General features: G+C 49.9%; 1 protein-coding gene across 21 annotated transcripts in view; it reads left to right on the forward strand.

Moving 5' to 3' along the window:
• Nucleotides 1–16,401, forward strand: part of LOC144934252 (uncharacterized) — a 277,017-nt gene that overhangs the window by 203,549 nt on the left and 57,067 nt on the right. For 16 of the 21 annotated variants that reach the window (XM_078859921.1, XM_078859918.1, XM_078859913.1 and 13 more), the window contains 10 exons: nucleotides 1,341–1,538; nucleotides 3,972–4,070; nucleotides 4,296–4,394; nucleotides 4,612–4,710; nucleotides 5,243–5,341; nucleotides 6,341–6,413; nucleotides 11,849–11,993; nucleotides 14,180–14,191; nucleotides 15,199–15,364; nucleotides 16,027–16,142. In XM_078859921.1, coding sequence (XP_078716047.1) covers nucleotides 1,341–1,538; nucleotides 3,972–4,070; nucleotides 4,296–4,394; nucleotides 4,612–4,710; nucleotides 5,243–5,341; nucleotides 6,341–6,413; nucleotides 11,849–11,993; nucleotides 14,180–14,191; nucleotides 15,199–15,364; nucleotides 16,027–16,142 — 1,106 coding nt within the window. The remainder of the gene's footprint in view (nucleotides 1–1,340; nucleotides 1,539–3,971; nucleotides 4,071–4,295; nucleotides 4,395–4,611; nucleotides 4,711–5,242; nucleotides 5,342–6,340; nucleotides 6,414–11,848; nucleotides 11,994–14,179; nucleotides 14,192–15,198; nucleotides 15,365–16,026; nucleotides 16,143–16,401) is intronic. The other 5 variants (XM_078859905.1, XM_078859912.1, XM_078859925.1 and 2 more) reach the window with 3 other exon arrangements.

The following is a 16,401-nucleotide window of genomic DNA, read 5'->3' on the forward strand; positions in this document are numbered from 1 at the left end:
CGGGGCACGGGGTAAGAGCATTACAACAAAGTGTCATAAGAGGAGAGCCGTGATTCTGTTCACTTTGTTGTATACAGTATCTCGTTTGTAGCTTCTGTCTCATTTGTGCTGTGCTATCTCGTTCACATCGTCTCATTGGTACGGCCTCGTCTGGGCTGCCTATTTCATTGGTCGTCTCATGTCTCCTCTCTTGTTTTGTCGTTAGCGTGTCGCATTCGTGCGATATCATTTGTTTAGGCTCATTTGTTTGGTTCATTCGTACCATTAGCCTAAATGTACATGAACATGGACTGGCTTTTGTCAATCCACTGCTGGATGGGGGCCTCCTTGCACCACGTGGGTTGTGGGGGTTATTTTAACCATGCTTCACCACGCTGGTCAGTGTGGGTTGGTGAAAGCGGGACACATAGACGTGGGAGCATGAAGTACAGGACAACAATGGATTTTGCTGCACTGCCCTCTGCTGCTCACCATGTGGCTCCGCAGCCTATAGCACCCTGAAATGCATGGTGGTTAATTCTAGATTTTAAGTTTTCGTGACTGCAAGGATCGGTAAAGTCACGTAGATGGAAAAGAAAAATGAAAATAACTAAATTAAATCACGACGTTTTGGAGGCAATACAAGCTTCCCTCGTCAGGTGGAACAGCCACAGCAAAATTACTGTGGCTGTTCCACCTGATGACGGAAGCTTGTGTTGCATGGTGGTTACCCATCCAAGCACTGCTAAGCTTCCGAGATTTGATAAGAAGGCATTGCCTAAAGGTATCGGTATATCATTTGCCTAGATTATAAATAATACATTCTAACACGCCAGATGTGACGCGTGTATTGTGAGCATAAGAATCAGTTTTGCTCCACGACTCCATGAATAACTTGGGAGTTGTTTTGATCACACACAATAACTTGTAAATACATTTACGACTAATTAATCCACGACCACTTGCATTGGTTGATATGTGAAGGAACAGGGGGTGCTGAGAATCGCTGGGTATGAACAGGACGCCTTATGGGTTTGATCATCACCACGCACAATGCACGGACTCTGTCTGGTGCGATCACACGTACGTACGTGTGTTGATTTTTTTTGCACCGTACATAGCCAACCGTGCTAATCGGAGGTGCACGGTTGGCTAATCGACCTTGTTAAAGGAATGGCGTCCGAGGGGATGTTCGCCAAGGAAAGACATGGAGCAGTGAAATGATCTCACGTGTGGCCGCCATACGGCTGTTGCATCGCAGCATCGTGACGGGTGGCAGCGGTTTGAGTAGACCTCCATCCAGCAGTGGATTGACCGTGGTTGACGATGACGACGATGATGATAATCCGAATGTGCCACAGAACGGCTACACTCCGCTGCATATCGCGGCCAAGAAGAACCAGCTGGAGGTGGGGAAGGTGCTGCTGGAGCTGGGAGCGGAGACCAACGTGCTGACCCAGCAGGGCGTGGCGCCGCTGCACCTGGCCGCCCAGGAGGGCCATGCAGACATGGTGGCGCTTCTCCTGGGGCGACACGCCAGCATTAGCCTTGCTACCAAGGCGAGCATCCACATGCACGCGCGCACTCACGCCCGTGCACGCACGCTCAAACTCATGCACTCACGCACGTACGAGGACAAAGGTCCTCCGTGCGGCATTTTACAAGTCCTGTTGGGGCACGTGCTGTTAGCGAGCACCTATGAAGGTCGGCATGGCACACGACGGGGTGGGTGGTCAACACAAATCTCTGGCTGCCTTTGTCTCCCCGCTGCTGATGGCGTGTACACACCACTCCAGTTCCTCATTTAGTACTAAGTCGACCTCAGAGGCACTCAGGACTGGTTCAGATATTCGCCACTGTTATTGGTCACAAGTGGGAATTGAACTCGGGTTGCCAGATTTCTAGTGCAGTGGTTGCAAAGGACAACACAACACAGATACAAAGACAAAGGTCCCCCGTATAGCCTGGACAGACTGTTGGGGCAAGTGCTGTTAGCGAGCACCTATGAAGGCCGGCACGGCACACGAGGGGGTGGGTTGACAGCACCACGCCCGGCCACCTTTGTTTCCCCAGTGACGATGTTTTAAACATTCATTTGACACCGAGTTGACTTAGGTGAGGCCCAGAACCTGTTCAGATAATCGCCACTGGTCTTGGCCATGAGCAGCAATCGAACTCAGGTTATTCTTTGGTTCTTTCGGTAAAATCACGTTTAAAGATAAAATAATAAATTAAATAATAGCATACTACGACGTTTCGATTGCAACACAAGCAATCGTCATCAGGTATAAAAGAAATAGCAACAAAAATCTAACCAGAAAACTATAGACAGACATATAAGCAGACAGATATCACAAAGATACACAGAGAGAGAACACGTATCGGCACAAAGAGAGAGGGATCGTCTCTGTGACGAGGCCTTAAATATAGAGAGGGGGTGGGGGCGGAGAGAGGGAGGGGGCAGAGAAAAAATTAGCATGTCAATGAGTGGACGACGACGTGGTAAAGTACGCAAGCTTGAAAATTAGGAGAAAGACACACTAAAATTAAATAACCTAGCAAAATATCGAAATGTAATGTAATGCAACACAGAGAGTCGGTCAACACACAATTAACGCATAGCCTGGTTGATTACGTAATTCAAAGATTGCTAAGTTAGAATTTAATTGTGAAAATTCCAAAGAGAGGACACAGGCAGAGAGAGAAAACAAAAAACCAGAGAGAGAGAAAAAAGATAAGCTTAAAACTTCCCCGTAGAAGTGGTTCAATCTTAATTTTGGAGCTTTCGTGACTGCAGGAATTATTATTTGGTTATTTCGGTAAAGTCATGTATAAAGATAAAATAATAAATTAAATAATAGCATACTACGACGTTTCGATTGCAACACAAGCAATCATCATCAGGTATAAAAGAAATAGCAACAAAAATCTAACCAGAAAACTATAGACAGACATATAAGCAGACAGATATCACAAATATACACAGAGAGAGAACACGTATCGGCACAAAGAGAGATCGAACTCAGGTTGCCGGGTTTGTAGCGCGGCGCACTGAATGCTACGCTATTGCTCCCCACAATACATGCACACACGCACACACACGTGCACACGTGCTAATTCGTGCAATCACACAAGCCAGTACCTCATGTTTATGCATGTGCTCACCCACACTTGCATAATTAGAAATGTGCCTAGAATGCAAGTAGTATGAAAAGAAAAGTAGAAGTGCCGCCCTGCAATTTTTTGCTCACATCACCATTGGCAGAATGATGTCTACTAGAGGGAGCTTTAGAGGGTGTTTGGCCTACTCTTCAATGCTGGACAACATCTTGAAAGAGGTGGAATTGCCAGTGCTTTATTCCACCATCCAGGACCTCCCGATCGATTATCTGTGGTGAACCCACGTAGACGCCACGAAGGCGAGATGTTTACTACCTCACCTGGTATACAGGAGATCGTGGGTTTAATCCTAATGCTGATGCCTGTATATTTAGTGTTTGCATTTTCTCCATGTGGTCTTGTGAATTTTTCTCTTGGTCGTCCGGTTTTTCCCTCTACATTTAAAATCATGTGAATATTTGGCTACTATAAATGTTCACGTGATAAGCCACTTGGTTGAGCTATCATTTGTGGCCTGGTTGCTTCTGAAACAGCTATCTGGCTCAGTGGGCCTTACCTGGTAAATAAAAAACCGTCGAGAATAGTTTTTAGTCTGAGAAAACTGCCGCACCAGATAGATGGAGCCGGCGACCTCTGGATTGAAAATCCGGCATGCTAACCATGCCACCACCGTAGCCTTCTCCACAAGCCAATGGCCCTTTGCCCTAAACAATGTGGAGGCGTTTTATTCTCGGTTTTTTTAAACTGAAGACATGCAAGACAGCAAGTGGACCTGTGCTGTGTAATGGTGCAGGTGTGCGTTCACAATGCGTTGTTCTCATGCCCACGTGGCTTTTAGAACATTGCTCTTTGTGTCTTCTCATTTCGTGCAGGGTGGCCTCACAGCCATGCACCTCGCCGCTCAAGAGGACAAAGTGAACGTGGCGGAAATCTTGACGAAGCATAAAGCTGACGTGAACACCACCACCAAGGTACCCCGACCGAGAAAACGCCGTCAAAATGCTGAACCGGCCATGATAATTATTGCTATAATTTAATACATTACATTTTGACGTGAAATGCACTCACGTGCACAAGCTAGTTTGGGCAAATGAAAATAATGTGACCGTGACCAGTGTGTAAATGTTAACTGTGTCCATGGGAACTATTATGTTTACCACTATCCATCTGATCTGTTTCTGCCTGCCTCAATGCAGCTCTGCTACACACCACTGCATGTGGCAAGCCACTACGGAAATATCAAGATGGTGAACTTCCTTTTACGAAACAGAGCCCTCGTCAACGCCAAGACCCGGGTAAGACATCACGCGCAGATACTGGGCAGCGCTTGCCGATTCTTTCTAAACTCTCGTTCTGTAACGCACGCCGCTCGGGAATTTCTAGGAAGGTGTTTTTAGGCCTTTCGCGATAACCTGCGGTCGTTGTTTTATAGCAGCACACCGCTGGGCTGTACGTGTGTTCCCGCGGACGGAGCGGTGGTGGAGGTTTCTGTTTTTTTTTAATGCACTGCAGAACGGCTACACGCCGCTTCACCAGGCCGCGCAGCAGGGGCACACGCACGTGGTCAACGCCCTTCTGCAGCATGAAGCTTCCCCTAACGAGCTGACCGCCGTGAGTTTCCTGTCCATCATTTCTGTCGCCCCACACAGCCGAGCAGTTCACGTAACAAGGGACTTTGCTGGGGGATTAGCACTATTCCTGCAGTTGTGGCATTCGGGTTATAATCTGCAACAATGGCAACTTTATGCAAAATTCTTATTGAAGATAGAAATTATTTTCTTTCAGTTAAGCCTGGTTTTGTAGAGTATACGTATAAATAAATAATGAAAGTCCGGCCATTCTCAATAGACAAATGGATGAAGGCTTCCCAATGCTATGTAAGTCATGGGGGTTTTTGACCATACTTCACCACACTTCATTAGTGGTCGTTGGTGAAGCGGGGAGAGGGCAGGACCAGTTCTGATATTACTTGTCACTGATGTTATCCATGGGCAGTGTGCATTGCTGACCACTGTACCACTGCTGCTCCATCATTTACATACTCAACATGTCATAAACAACCTTCTACCAAAATGTACATTTTAAAAAAACGTTCGCACCAGTGATGCTGAGCGCCGCGCCCCTTTGCGACCCTCTCGCACAGAACGGAAACACTGCGCTGGCCATCGCACGGCGCCTCGGCTACATCTCCGTGGTGGACACGCTCAGCATCTTGACCGAGGAGCCCGTGACGGGCGTCAACGTGAGTGTCCATCCGCTCGCTCAGCCACGCGGCGTGCGCGGAGCAACTGAAGCCACTCGCGCTCTCTTTCCGTTTTGCCGAGTGTGGCTGCTACACTTCCACGCGGATGATCCCCCTGACAATCTACCTAATTACATTAAACCCCTTTGCTGGATTTGCATTTTTGAGCACGCACAGCCCCTCACTTTTCATCCTCTGGTGGATCGTGCTTTTGACGAGGCAGAGTACAGGTGCGGGTTTGCTTCTGGGCCATCCGGTCTCCTCGCTCACGTTGAAAGCGAACTCGCTTCGGTCACCCGGTGCTCGCAGAACAGCAGCGTACGCCGGGGTTGCAGCGGCCACACGCAGGGAAAGTCGGAAAGTTCAACACATTTAGAACTGAGCGGATTAATGCGATTGGATTATAAGGAGATCGTTTGGTCAGTTGGTGTCTGCTGAAGATGTTACATAGCTGCGGTGCTGTTGCCGTGTGTGTGTCCATGAGTAAGGTGTAAAAACTAAAATAGTTTTTGCATTGGTAACATTAGTATACTGTAAGCGGAGTGGTGGACGGGTGAGTGACCTTTGAAACCATTTCGTTGTTATCTCAATCGTTCCTGTTGTGATAATGTGACCACGCGGATGTTGGCAATAACAGTGCGGCTTTATCCACCTCTGGGTAGAATTTCAACCAGGGTGAATAAAGAGACAGCTGATGGCCGTTACGCGTGCTCTTTTCAAATGTGATTCAAATGCGTTTGTTTTCCAGGTGATTCTCCCTGCGGGGATGATCGAGTTATACGCTGTTCATGCCCAAATGCCAGCAGGGACCCTTGTTTTTATTGCCATGCTTCTGCTCAAGCACGTGGAGTGATGCCACTCTAGCTTAGCATGCGCCCACAGGAGGGTGCTTATCTCATGTCTCCTCCTCCCCCACCCGACCCGACCGCCCCGACCGCCCCTCTCTCCTCCCACCACCACCGCTACGACTCCTCCTCCGCTACCCTTCCCACCTTGCAGACGGTGATAGAGAAGCACAAGTTGAACGTTCCTGAGACCATGAATGATGCGCTAGACCTTTCTGACGACGAAGGTAAGAGCTTGCGCTGTGAGCAAGTGTGCTGGCACACGGTGGCTGCCACTCCCCCCCCCCCGCCTGCTCAATCTGGATCAGAAGTTCTTCTTTCGGTGCCACAACAGCACCGTAGCTTGGCCAGGAAGTGCTTTGGTGCCGAGGGTTAAACTTTCATTTCTGTCGCCAAAGTGGATTGACCTGTCAGGGACACACAACTGCTTTGATATGCTTCGAAGTGGCGTCTAACTGCACATTGTTCAAATGAAAACGCTGTTTGGGAATTGGATGTAGCGATTTGAAAAATTCACTCATTGCAACTCACCACGATCCGCAGATTGTTTGCAAAGGATTTGCGTGTGTCTAACACGGTTTGCTTTCGCCAAGCGAAAAATGAAAAGTTTGCTTGTGTGGCCCCAGCGAGATAAGATTCACCACTCATTTCCACGTCTATTATTTGCAGATTTAACCTACTGCGTGACATTTGTTTTAATTCAACTTCAATTTATGGTCATTGTTTTACTGCAAACACACATGTACGTCACAACTTTGAGCTATTTAATTGTTCAGTTGTGCAGAGTTGGCGATTGTTGATTTTAATTTCTCTAATTTAATTTGATGTTTGCCCCTGCCCTCTACCGTCCGCCTACATCCCCTCCCTCACCCTTTGCGTTTTAACATCACATTTGTTTTGTTTGATGTTTGTGTTCGTTTTGCATCGGACCTCTCAGTGTGCAAGGGCTCCTCTGTGCCTGAGCGGGTGGCAGAGGGAGCTTACCCTGGCCTCGTCTCGCTAGGGGAAGGGGCTCACGGTGGTGCAGGGTGTCACGGTGGGGTGCGCAATTGTGCAGCAAGCGAGAAGGCGGAGGCTGACAGTGGCGGTGGCACTATTTTTCTCTAACCTTTCTTACCTGCTCCGTTTACATTTTCAAGCCATGCATGCATCAGTCTTAACGCGACTTACAAGAAGGAACCCTTTTCCTTTCTGTTGTGCAACGTGTCAGAGTTTGAACGAGGACGCAGGGCTTGTTGCAGTGTTGTCAATTTTCTGAATATCAGTTCCTGTTCTTTTTTAAATTGATGCTGACACGTTGAGTGCAGTGCTACTGCGGGAGATTATTAATTCAGGCCTGAGGCAGTTTCACTGGTTTTACGAGAGTTCGCGTGGCTCAAGAATGCCACGTCTGATTCTGTCGATAGGTGATAGGTGCGGCAGTCTATTCCTTATGTTTAGTGCACGATGCAGACGCTGCTGAAATTGAATTCTGAAATGGCAGGATGTGGACAGGGTCACTGCCACACGGACGCACTCTACGTGGACCACTGTTCAAGACCAGGTCACCGTAGGTGGCTTCTTATGTGCAGTAATAGTGGTATCTGAAGCCAGATCACCATTGTCCCCACTGCTGCGCAACTGTGTTGAGAAGGAGTAGTTTCTTGGTTATTTAAAGTTGGGTTTTTGGGGCTTTTGTCTAACCACTGAATAAAGACGCTCACTGCATCACGCGCTTTCAGATGCGCTTCTGTGGCCATCTGGAACGCTCTTCCTTCCGATATTAGGAACCCACTGGAGCTATGCACTTTTAATGCTCGATTTAAAACTAATTTATTTAGAACTTTAGTTTGTTGTCCTTCCCTCGCACCTCCGATTAGCATGATTGGCTATGTACGAGCAAAAGAATGTAAACATACATACACACAGCACAGCAAACAAGTATTCTGTGCTTTGTTAATGATATTAGTGGTAAGGTCGGCAGAAGGTTTGCTGTCATGTATTGGTAATTATACAAAGCAGGTAAAATACTGAGAAGAGTTGAACTTCAAATCTAGAAAGAGTTCAAATCTAGAAAGAGTTGAACTGTCATCTTGCAGGGAGGGGGCATTTGAGGTGGCACAAGTAAGCTCTGGCCCCCACTCTGCATCCCCACCCCATGATCTTCCCTGCCCTGTCACGCATGCCTATGTTTTCCCACGGGTGCAATAAGCACTGCCCGTAGGTCTCGCTTGTGACGAGACGGTCTAATCTGCGAGCGCTCCGTGACTTGACGATCTGAACAATAAATAAATAAAAAGGCTCGTAATTCTGAAATCCCACCACTGTCTGAGTTTGGAACTGCACTGGCAGGAGGCGGTGATGGACCCACTGTCCCTCCCACACACACACGGCTATGTATCTACATGTGGTTTTGGGATGTGCGTGGGCGCTTATGCCGTCAGACATCTGGGATACAGTTTAGCGCGTTGTCGTCAGCTTTTTGGCGGGTAACGACAGGCACGTCTGAGCGGGGAAGCTCTCTCACGGACAGCTAAACGCGGGTGCCCGCGTGCCTACCGAGCCCGCGCACAACGGCGACCCGATGCTACGTCCATGCGCGCACGTCCCTGAAATGCAGCGACACAAAACCTTGTTAGGAGCTTCTCGTCTCCAACATCCATTTCAGAGGCAGCGGCAGCTAAAAGTGGCGCAGTGGCATGACTGCACAGACACGAGTCCGAGAGCTTCCATGTGGAAGAAGCGTGCCAGTGATTCCTCTCCACAGCTCTCAGTGTGCGCTGTTCGCATCGTTTGCCATTAATCCCGGGATTGTGAAGCGTGGTAATTCACTGTCGTAGCGTTTATTTTCACACGCGCAGACAGAATAAAGGTTTGGCCAGATTGCAATGCACGAGCTCGCCCTGCCGGAAGCAGCAGTGGGCTTGGCAGTGACTAAGCAACCGTAATTAACCACACGTGCTGCAATTCGGCAGATACTGAAAATGGCTCAACGTTGTTTTAAAAATGTACAGCGTTTGTCACCACCAAAGCTCTCTGCCTTGAAGAAAACATTCGCTCGATCGTGGGCCTGCTGAATGCGTTTCCTGCTCTTCTCGGCGGCTCATTTATCATCGCCATTTCATTTATCACAGTGCGAGAGATGCGCATTTGTGCTCGTGCATAAAAGTAAACGACTCTGTGTGAACCAGTCAATTAAGTAATTGCTGCAGGGAAACTATTATCCCAAACCATCGTCTGCTCAAGTTTTGCCAGGAAACCGCTCACACCTGTGACTGCCACGTAACTGAATGTCCCTGTTTATAGAGGCACTTGACAAAATTCCCTCCGATACAAAGGTTAATTCAATGGTTTCGCCATGACTTTTTCACGATTGGCTGATGCTGATTGACCATCCACCGCAGTATTTCCACCTAATCTCCGACACCGTGTTCCTGCATTTTTACCTGAGCACTCTAATATTCCCCAGGTGTGTGCTATTAGTGCTACTGTATATGGGAGCACCCTTACGAGTCGTGGGAATACCGCTTTTTTTCTCTCCCACCAGTGGGGTGTTCTGTCGGTCGACTGTGCACAGTCTATACCAGTGAGCACTCGTTGTTCTAGCAGTGGAAACATTGGCTGCCTCGCCAGGATAATTACCGCCCCAATTGCTGATTGTGACATTCTCACCCCCCCCCCCCGCCCCAGTTCAAGGCTTGCAATGGTAAAAATCTGCACGTGTTAAAAACAAATAACCAAAAAAAATATTTTCGTTGCACAATTTGGCAGCGCCGTATTGTTTCCATTGCCATCGTATTATCTGTAAAACGGCCTAATTTACCAAGTTTCTATATACACAAGCAAGTAAACAACGGAACAATAATGTAAAATGTTTATTATTTTATAATATACGCACACACACCAACGGGGTAGTTTTCATTTACTATTAACTATTTTTATTTTACCAGCTAAGGCCCACTGAGCTTATACAGCTTATTTCTCAGAAGCGACCTGGCCACAAATGATAGCTCAATGAATTGGCGTATCATTTGGGAATTTATAGCAGCCAAATACTCTAAACGCATGCCGATTCTAAATGTGAGGAGGAAAACCAGAGGACGTGGAGTAAAATCCACATGAGCACGGGGAGAGAGACATGCAGACTCCAAATATACATGCGTCAGGGTCGTGATTGAATCTGTGACCTCCTGTATACCCGGCGAGGGAGTGAAAATTTCGCCACCGTGGCACCCCGATGGTGTGGGTGCTCCCAACTCTTCCAAGATGTCTGACCAGAGTGGAAGAGTTCGTGAGATACCCTCTCGTGGAAGCACATTCTGCCAGCGGCGGCATGGGCAAGCAATTGCAGGGCTGTGCCTTTACCTTGTTAGCGTTTCTCACACAAACAGAGCCGAACGCCTCCCGAACTTTGTGTTGGGGGGGCGGCAGTCCACACCCGCCAACGCCGCTGTCTGTAAGAAGCAGGCGATGTTCCCAGGGTTGAATTTCAGCGCCACAACACCGTGCTGCAATTTCCTCATAAGGGATTTGGCATCCCGAGTGCTCAGCCCCATGCCAAGCATCTTCCCGCGTTGCAGGAGCACAACAGGAACCGTAGGGCCCAGCGTGGTGTGTAGAGACGCGCCCACGCGCGCGGGACGCCCGCGTGGCGCCCCGGCCAGCGCTACCGTCTTGGTAATCGCCGGGCTCCGATCGCCTTGAACTTGTCGGGGGGGTGGAAGGGTTGAGGGAGAGTACGGAGGCAGGGGGGGGACTCTGCCCTTTCTTTATTATTTACTTTCTCTCTGTGCGATTGGTCGACTCAGGTCAGTCCGGATGCCTTGGCCTGAATTTGTAATCGAGACAGAGAAATGTATGGTTTAATGTTGACGTTAACAGATCATGGAGGGGGGCGCACGCGCAAGGCCCACACTGCTGCTCGTGGTGTGCGGTGGGAGGCTACTGCTGGGTTTCTTGCACGGCTTGAAGTGTGCGCCAATGTGTCATTGGCATTTTTGTCACGAGACTGTAAAATTACAGTTGTAGCTCACAGGCTCTGTTATCCCCTTTACGCCTTGATACTTTTATGCAGATTCTTTGTTGAAGTTTCGTAAGAAAAAGTATATACCGCCTATGCATTCCCTCTACTATTTCAATATCACAATTAGCGAGAGGCTTTTGTTTTTTTCAACGTGGTATATTTGACTCATAAACAGATTCTTGAGTTGCTAAAAATACGTTCGCATATCCTTTCACTGACAGATGAGCTGGTGATCTGTGAGGACTGCATAGCGTCTAATAATAGGGATTTGTTCATAAGCTCTGATTGAGAGTGTTTCGATACCATGCCAGCACCTTCTTCTCGAGAGAGAGAGAGACAGGGCGGGCACACTTGTGCGTTATCTTGCAAGCATACATTTCATTTACTGCAGGAGTTTAACAGCCAGTCGTCACCAATCACAGTTCAGCAGTTTTGAAAGTCACGTACACTCTGACCCCTCCTGCCCCAATTCTGGGTTGAGTCACCGGTTTTCTCTTCCGTCCTCTTCTCCCGCAAGTTCACCCTGGTGTGGCACTCTACCAAGGGGCCCCGTCTGCTGCCGCTCTAACCCCGACGCTCCACTGACCCTTATGCCCATTCTGCCCCCAACCACTCTCCGCACCCCTTCTCTCTTCCCCTCCCCCGACGCTCGACGCGTAGGTGAGGACGGGATGGCCGGGGGTGAGTACCTCCGCCCAGAGGATCTCAAGGAGCTCGGTGACGACTCTCTTCCCTCGAGCCAGTTTCTAGCTGACAGCATCACTTACCTGGGCTCCGCCAGCCTGGCCAGGGGCCTCTCTGCCAGGTACGACCGATTTAGCTCATCGCTCACGGCTATTGCTGCTGCTGCGATGGCTCACGATCACAAGCCGCGGGAAGCTACTACCACGCATCTCATTTAACGCAATCCCGTTGAGCGAGTTGCACTCACGCTCCGGTTGAATTCAAGGTCGTCACTCGACCACCACCATGATGCTGGTGATAGCTCTCTGATGTCGGGAAATGCTGATATCGCGCGAACTCGTCACCCAACGGCACAGCTTCGAGTCAGCTCGTGAATGGGGTTTTGATGCAGCAGCAGCAATGATTTTGCCAGTACTCTTAGCATATCCACCGTGATAATTGTACCTGCATGCATATTAGGTCAAAGGTGCTTCTTTGCGATTACTTGCTGCTGGTTGAACGGGCCGCTACTAGAGGGAGCGCTCGAGGGTATTGGGGCCTACTATTCCATTCAAGCCAGACATCGTGCATGAATATCCATACATGTTAATTAAAGATTACATTTTTCAAAGGGAGTGACAAATGGTTACTCTGCTGTCGTCTTCTTCTACCCCCGTGTTCAAATTAATCTGACTGTCTGCTGTAGCAGAAATGCACAGCAGCAGGCGTTTCCACGGTGATAATGCAGCCTGTTATTCCCATTATACATCCCCAATAACACCAAGCTGGCAGAACAATCTGTATTCTTTGGTAACAATCGCCGGTTTGAACGTCAAAGTGTCAAATCGTGACCCTTTTTGTGTCCTTTCCATGTCACCTGACGCCTGCGCTTGAATGCGTAGATGCTGCGCAGTCAGCTGTCGGTTAAGTTGCGGTTTTTTTTTGCACCCTCAACTTCACAGGCTCTGTGCCAGGTACCCGCATTGTGATTTTATCGCAGCTGCGTCTGCAGAGTTCTTGAAAGCAGGGTCGTTTCTGCACATTGTAAATACCGTACATACCGTGCTCGTCACCAATCAAGGAGGCGTTCTCCGCTTTGCGTTCACACGGGGCGCCCGTGCAGCCCGCACTGTGGCCCTAGCGCTCGCTTCGCAAGTGCGCGTTTATTTATTTTTTCTTCGCTCGCTCCTGTGCATTCCGCAACTCTAACATTGCCGCTCCCGTTTGTCTCCGCGAGGCTGCGGGGCGCGCTGGCTTACTGGGTCACGACGACGAACAGCTCTGGCCTTGCTTGGCTTCGCCGCGTTGGGGCGACGCGGGGCTCACAACATCGCTGCGCGCGTTTCGTCCCCGCGTTCTACCCCGTGTTTGTATTGCGACATGCCTAGCTACCGGCTGCTGGCTCGACGTGCTGACGGTGCCTGGAGGGCGCTCTGGCAGGCAGAATTTGGCGGGAAAAAAACGATAATTTTTCCCACGTGTTTTGAGCAAATGGGAACACTACGAGGAGGAGTCGGCACATGACGTTGACCCACTCCCGTCGAGCGGCGTTGTGGGGGTCTGTTGCGTGCGCGCTTTATGAGCCAGAAAACAGGTCGTCCTGCCCTGGTATTTCGAGCTCACTTGACGATTTCCCCACAACATGTATTACTTTTTATTAGCATCATCCCTGGGGAATGTGTGGAGAGTTCAGCCAATGAGCCTTAGACTCAGAAACACCTTGGAGCCATACGGGAGACACAGTCGATGGTTAAATCATACGTGTTTATCAACTCAGAAAACCCTCTTTTTCTTCAGGAAGGGGCCCCTTGAAATATTTGGCGGTTTTGAGTTTGTTATTGAGCATTATTGTGCGTGGGAGTAGTTGGAGAAAACCCACAACCACGAGCGGATGACACTTAACAGCACGTGTCAAGGCCGAGCCGCAATTGTAAAGCTGGGCGTGCATTGCGCACATGGCGACGCACTCAGCTGACCTCCGAAACGCCCCGTTATGGGTGCTGAACCACGGCCATGTTGCTTCTCAATGCTCAATGGTCACCTTTACCAAACACCCACCGTCCCCTTCCTTCCTCCAACACCCTACCAGCCAGCTCACAGCCATGACATTCCCGCGTGGCTCAGCTACGAGCCGCACAGCAAGTTGAAGCGCCCCATCTGTTGCTCTGCGCCTGCAGAGTTTCCATTGAATAACAACAATAATAATGATGACGATGATAGCGACAAGTTTAAAACTGAGTGTTCTCTTTTTTTCTTACTTTGTTTTTTCCTCTCCTGTTCCCTCCCTGGTTTGTATTCCTTCCTTCCCTCTGCTCCTCCGTTCTCCAGTTTGATGCCAAGGTAACGACTCTTCCTTCCCTCACCCCCCCCCCTGCCCCTAACACCCCGGGCCTTGTTTTTTTATAATTTGCTGTGTCCGTGCATTCATTGCAGCTGCTGAAGCAACTCATTTGCTTCGAGACTGTCGCGTGTCGTGTGTGTGCTTGGTGTTTCATGTGGGTGTGTGTGTGTGTTGTATATAAATATGTATCGCGTGGGCAAAATGTTTTCTCGCTCGGTTTGTGTCATTCATTTATTTAACTGAAAAAAAAAAACATTTTCAAGAGGGAAAAAGGTGAGCTGTTACGAGGTTCTCACGTTGTGTCCGTGTCGTGGTTCCGTGCGTGGTTCAATGACCTTGCTCCATGAGCTCATTGTTTCAAGAGTATTGCGAGACCGAGTGGCTCATGACTCATTCCCATCATTTGCTTTGATTAAACCTCAGCAACCTTGGATTCAAGGCATTTCATTACCTGCATGCCTAACTGCTGTATTGTATTTTGTCTCTTTTGTCTGTCTGTTTTGACTTTCATTTGTTCCGACCTTGTTCTCACCCACTCCCCCACTCGACCACTCGCCCACTCGTGTTATTATACATCTTCCCCTGTGCCCATGTGCATGGTCTGCGCGCGAATCGATTTGCGCACGTGCGTGGGCATGTCTGTGTGCGTGTGCCATCCAATATAATTCACCTCCCCTTTAACCGTTACCTCTACTGCACAATTGGTCCTGACCAACCGCACACTCTGCGACGAATTCACCCACGTGTATCCACTGCGCCCGGACTGTCCGGTGCACGTTCGTCTGCGAAATTTCTGTACGGCCGTGTCAATTGTGCAATTTTTTATTTAAATACCACACGCTCTGGTTTGCTACCTCCCGCTCATTCCCCACGTTGCTCCCTCCGTACCGCTTTTCTCTCCCGCTCCTCACCCGGGCCGCACGCACGCACGCACCGCCTGCCCCACTCTGCAATGCAACTGCCTCCCGACTGCCCCGCGCCCTTCTTTGCTCTTCCGCTCGAGAAGCTTGCGTTCGTTCAGTTCCGACAGGTCGTTCACGCCCAGCCGCGGCTCGCTGCTCCGAGACAGTGGCTCGCTGCTCCGAGACAGTGGATCGCTGCTCCGGGAGAGCGGGCCCCTGCTTCGCGACAGCGCTCACAACGAGGAGTTCCTCTCGCCGCCCGGCATGCAGGTATGGATGTTGTCACTCTCCCCGGCAAAAGCTTTATCGGAAATTCCAGCTCACCGTGATTTGATGCACATGGGAGCGGTGAGAAAAGTGAAATTGGGCTTGGGCAGGACACGTCGCCGAATAAAGGTATGATGGCCAACGGAGTGTCTGTAACTGCCCTGAACCTCCTCCCTTGGTTAGTTCATTTTAACATGGAAATGCTTTGTAAATGGAGGGGGGGGGGGGGGACACCCACGTGGATGACGGCCACGCGAGCCTTAATAGGTACTCCGGCACTCACTGAAGAGTATTTTGACCAGCAGTTTGTTCAGACGTTAGGAGTTTTCACAGCAAGACAAGATAAGCAGTGAAGAAGTCCGGAAAGAGGTCGTGGCAGGCGAGTGTCGTAGACATGGTTGGGCAGGATGGGGGAGGACCGGTTACCGATACAGGCGTTGGAGTGGTCTCCAGGGGCCGAGGGCCTGGGAGAGCGTCATTACAGATGTTGGAGGTCGCTGTGTGCCTCCTGTGCAGCAGCTTCTGGATCTGGCGGAGGGGGTTAGGGATGTATTGGCTAGGAGTTGCATGCGGTGGCCTCCGACGGTGACGTCTCGACGCCTCGATCGATGCGTTGTGGACGAAATTGTGGACCTCCCCATCTGTGGATGTCTGCGCGTGCACAGTCACGGCCGCTGTCGATGCCCCGAGATCTGGACCGAGCAGCCTCCTTGCGGCAGCAAAGTTGGACTCCGGGAATCACCGACAACGTTACCTTTCACCGCAGCCCGATTCAGTCTGGGTAAGAACGCTTCACCGGTCTCCCCCCGGCACGCAGCGACGTGACGAACCGCCGCACACTCCGCTCCACCGGAACGCACGAGCCGCTCGGTGCCTTCTTGCGCCAGCGGAGGATGCCGATATTTGCCTCTGCTTCACGGGCAGGGGAGCTTCTCTTCGGCATCCTCCAGTTTCTTCTGCGTCAAACCCAAACTGCCAAGGATGCCTTCCCCCACTTGTCCACAGCAATGGGCTTGCGCTGAGTGGGCACTCAGACTCGT

Source organism: Lampetra fluviatilis, chromosome 9 (genome assembly GCF_964198595.1).
Source record: "Lampetra fluviatilis chromosome 9, kcLamFluv1.1, whole genome shotgun sequence".
Lineage (NCBI taxonomy): Eukaryota > Metazoa > Chordata > Hyperoartia > Petromyzontiformes > Petromyzontidae > Lampetra > Lampetra fluviatilis.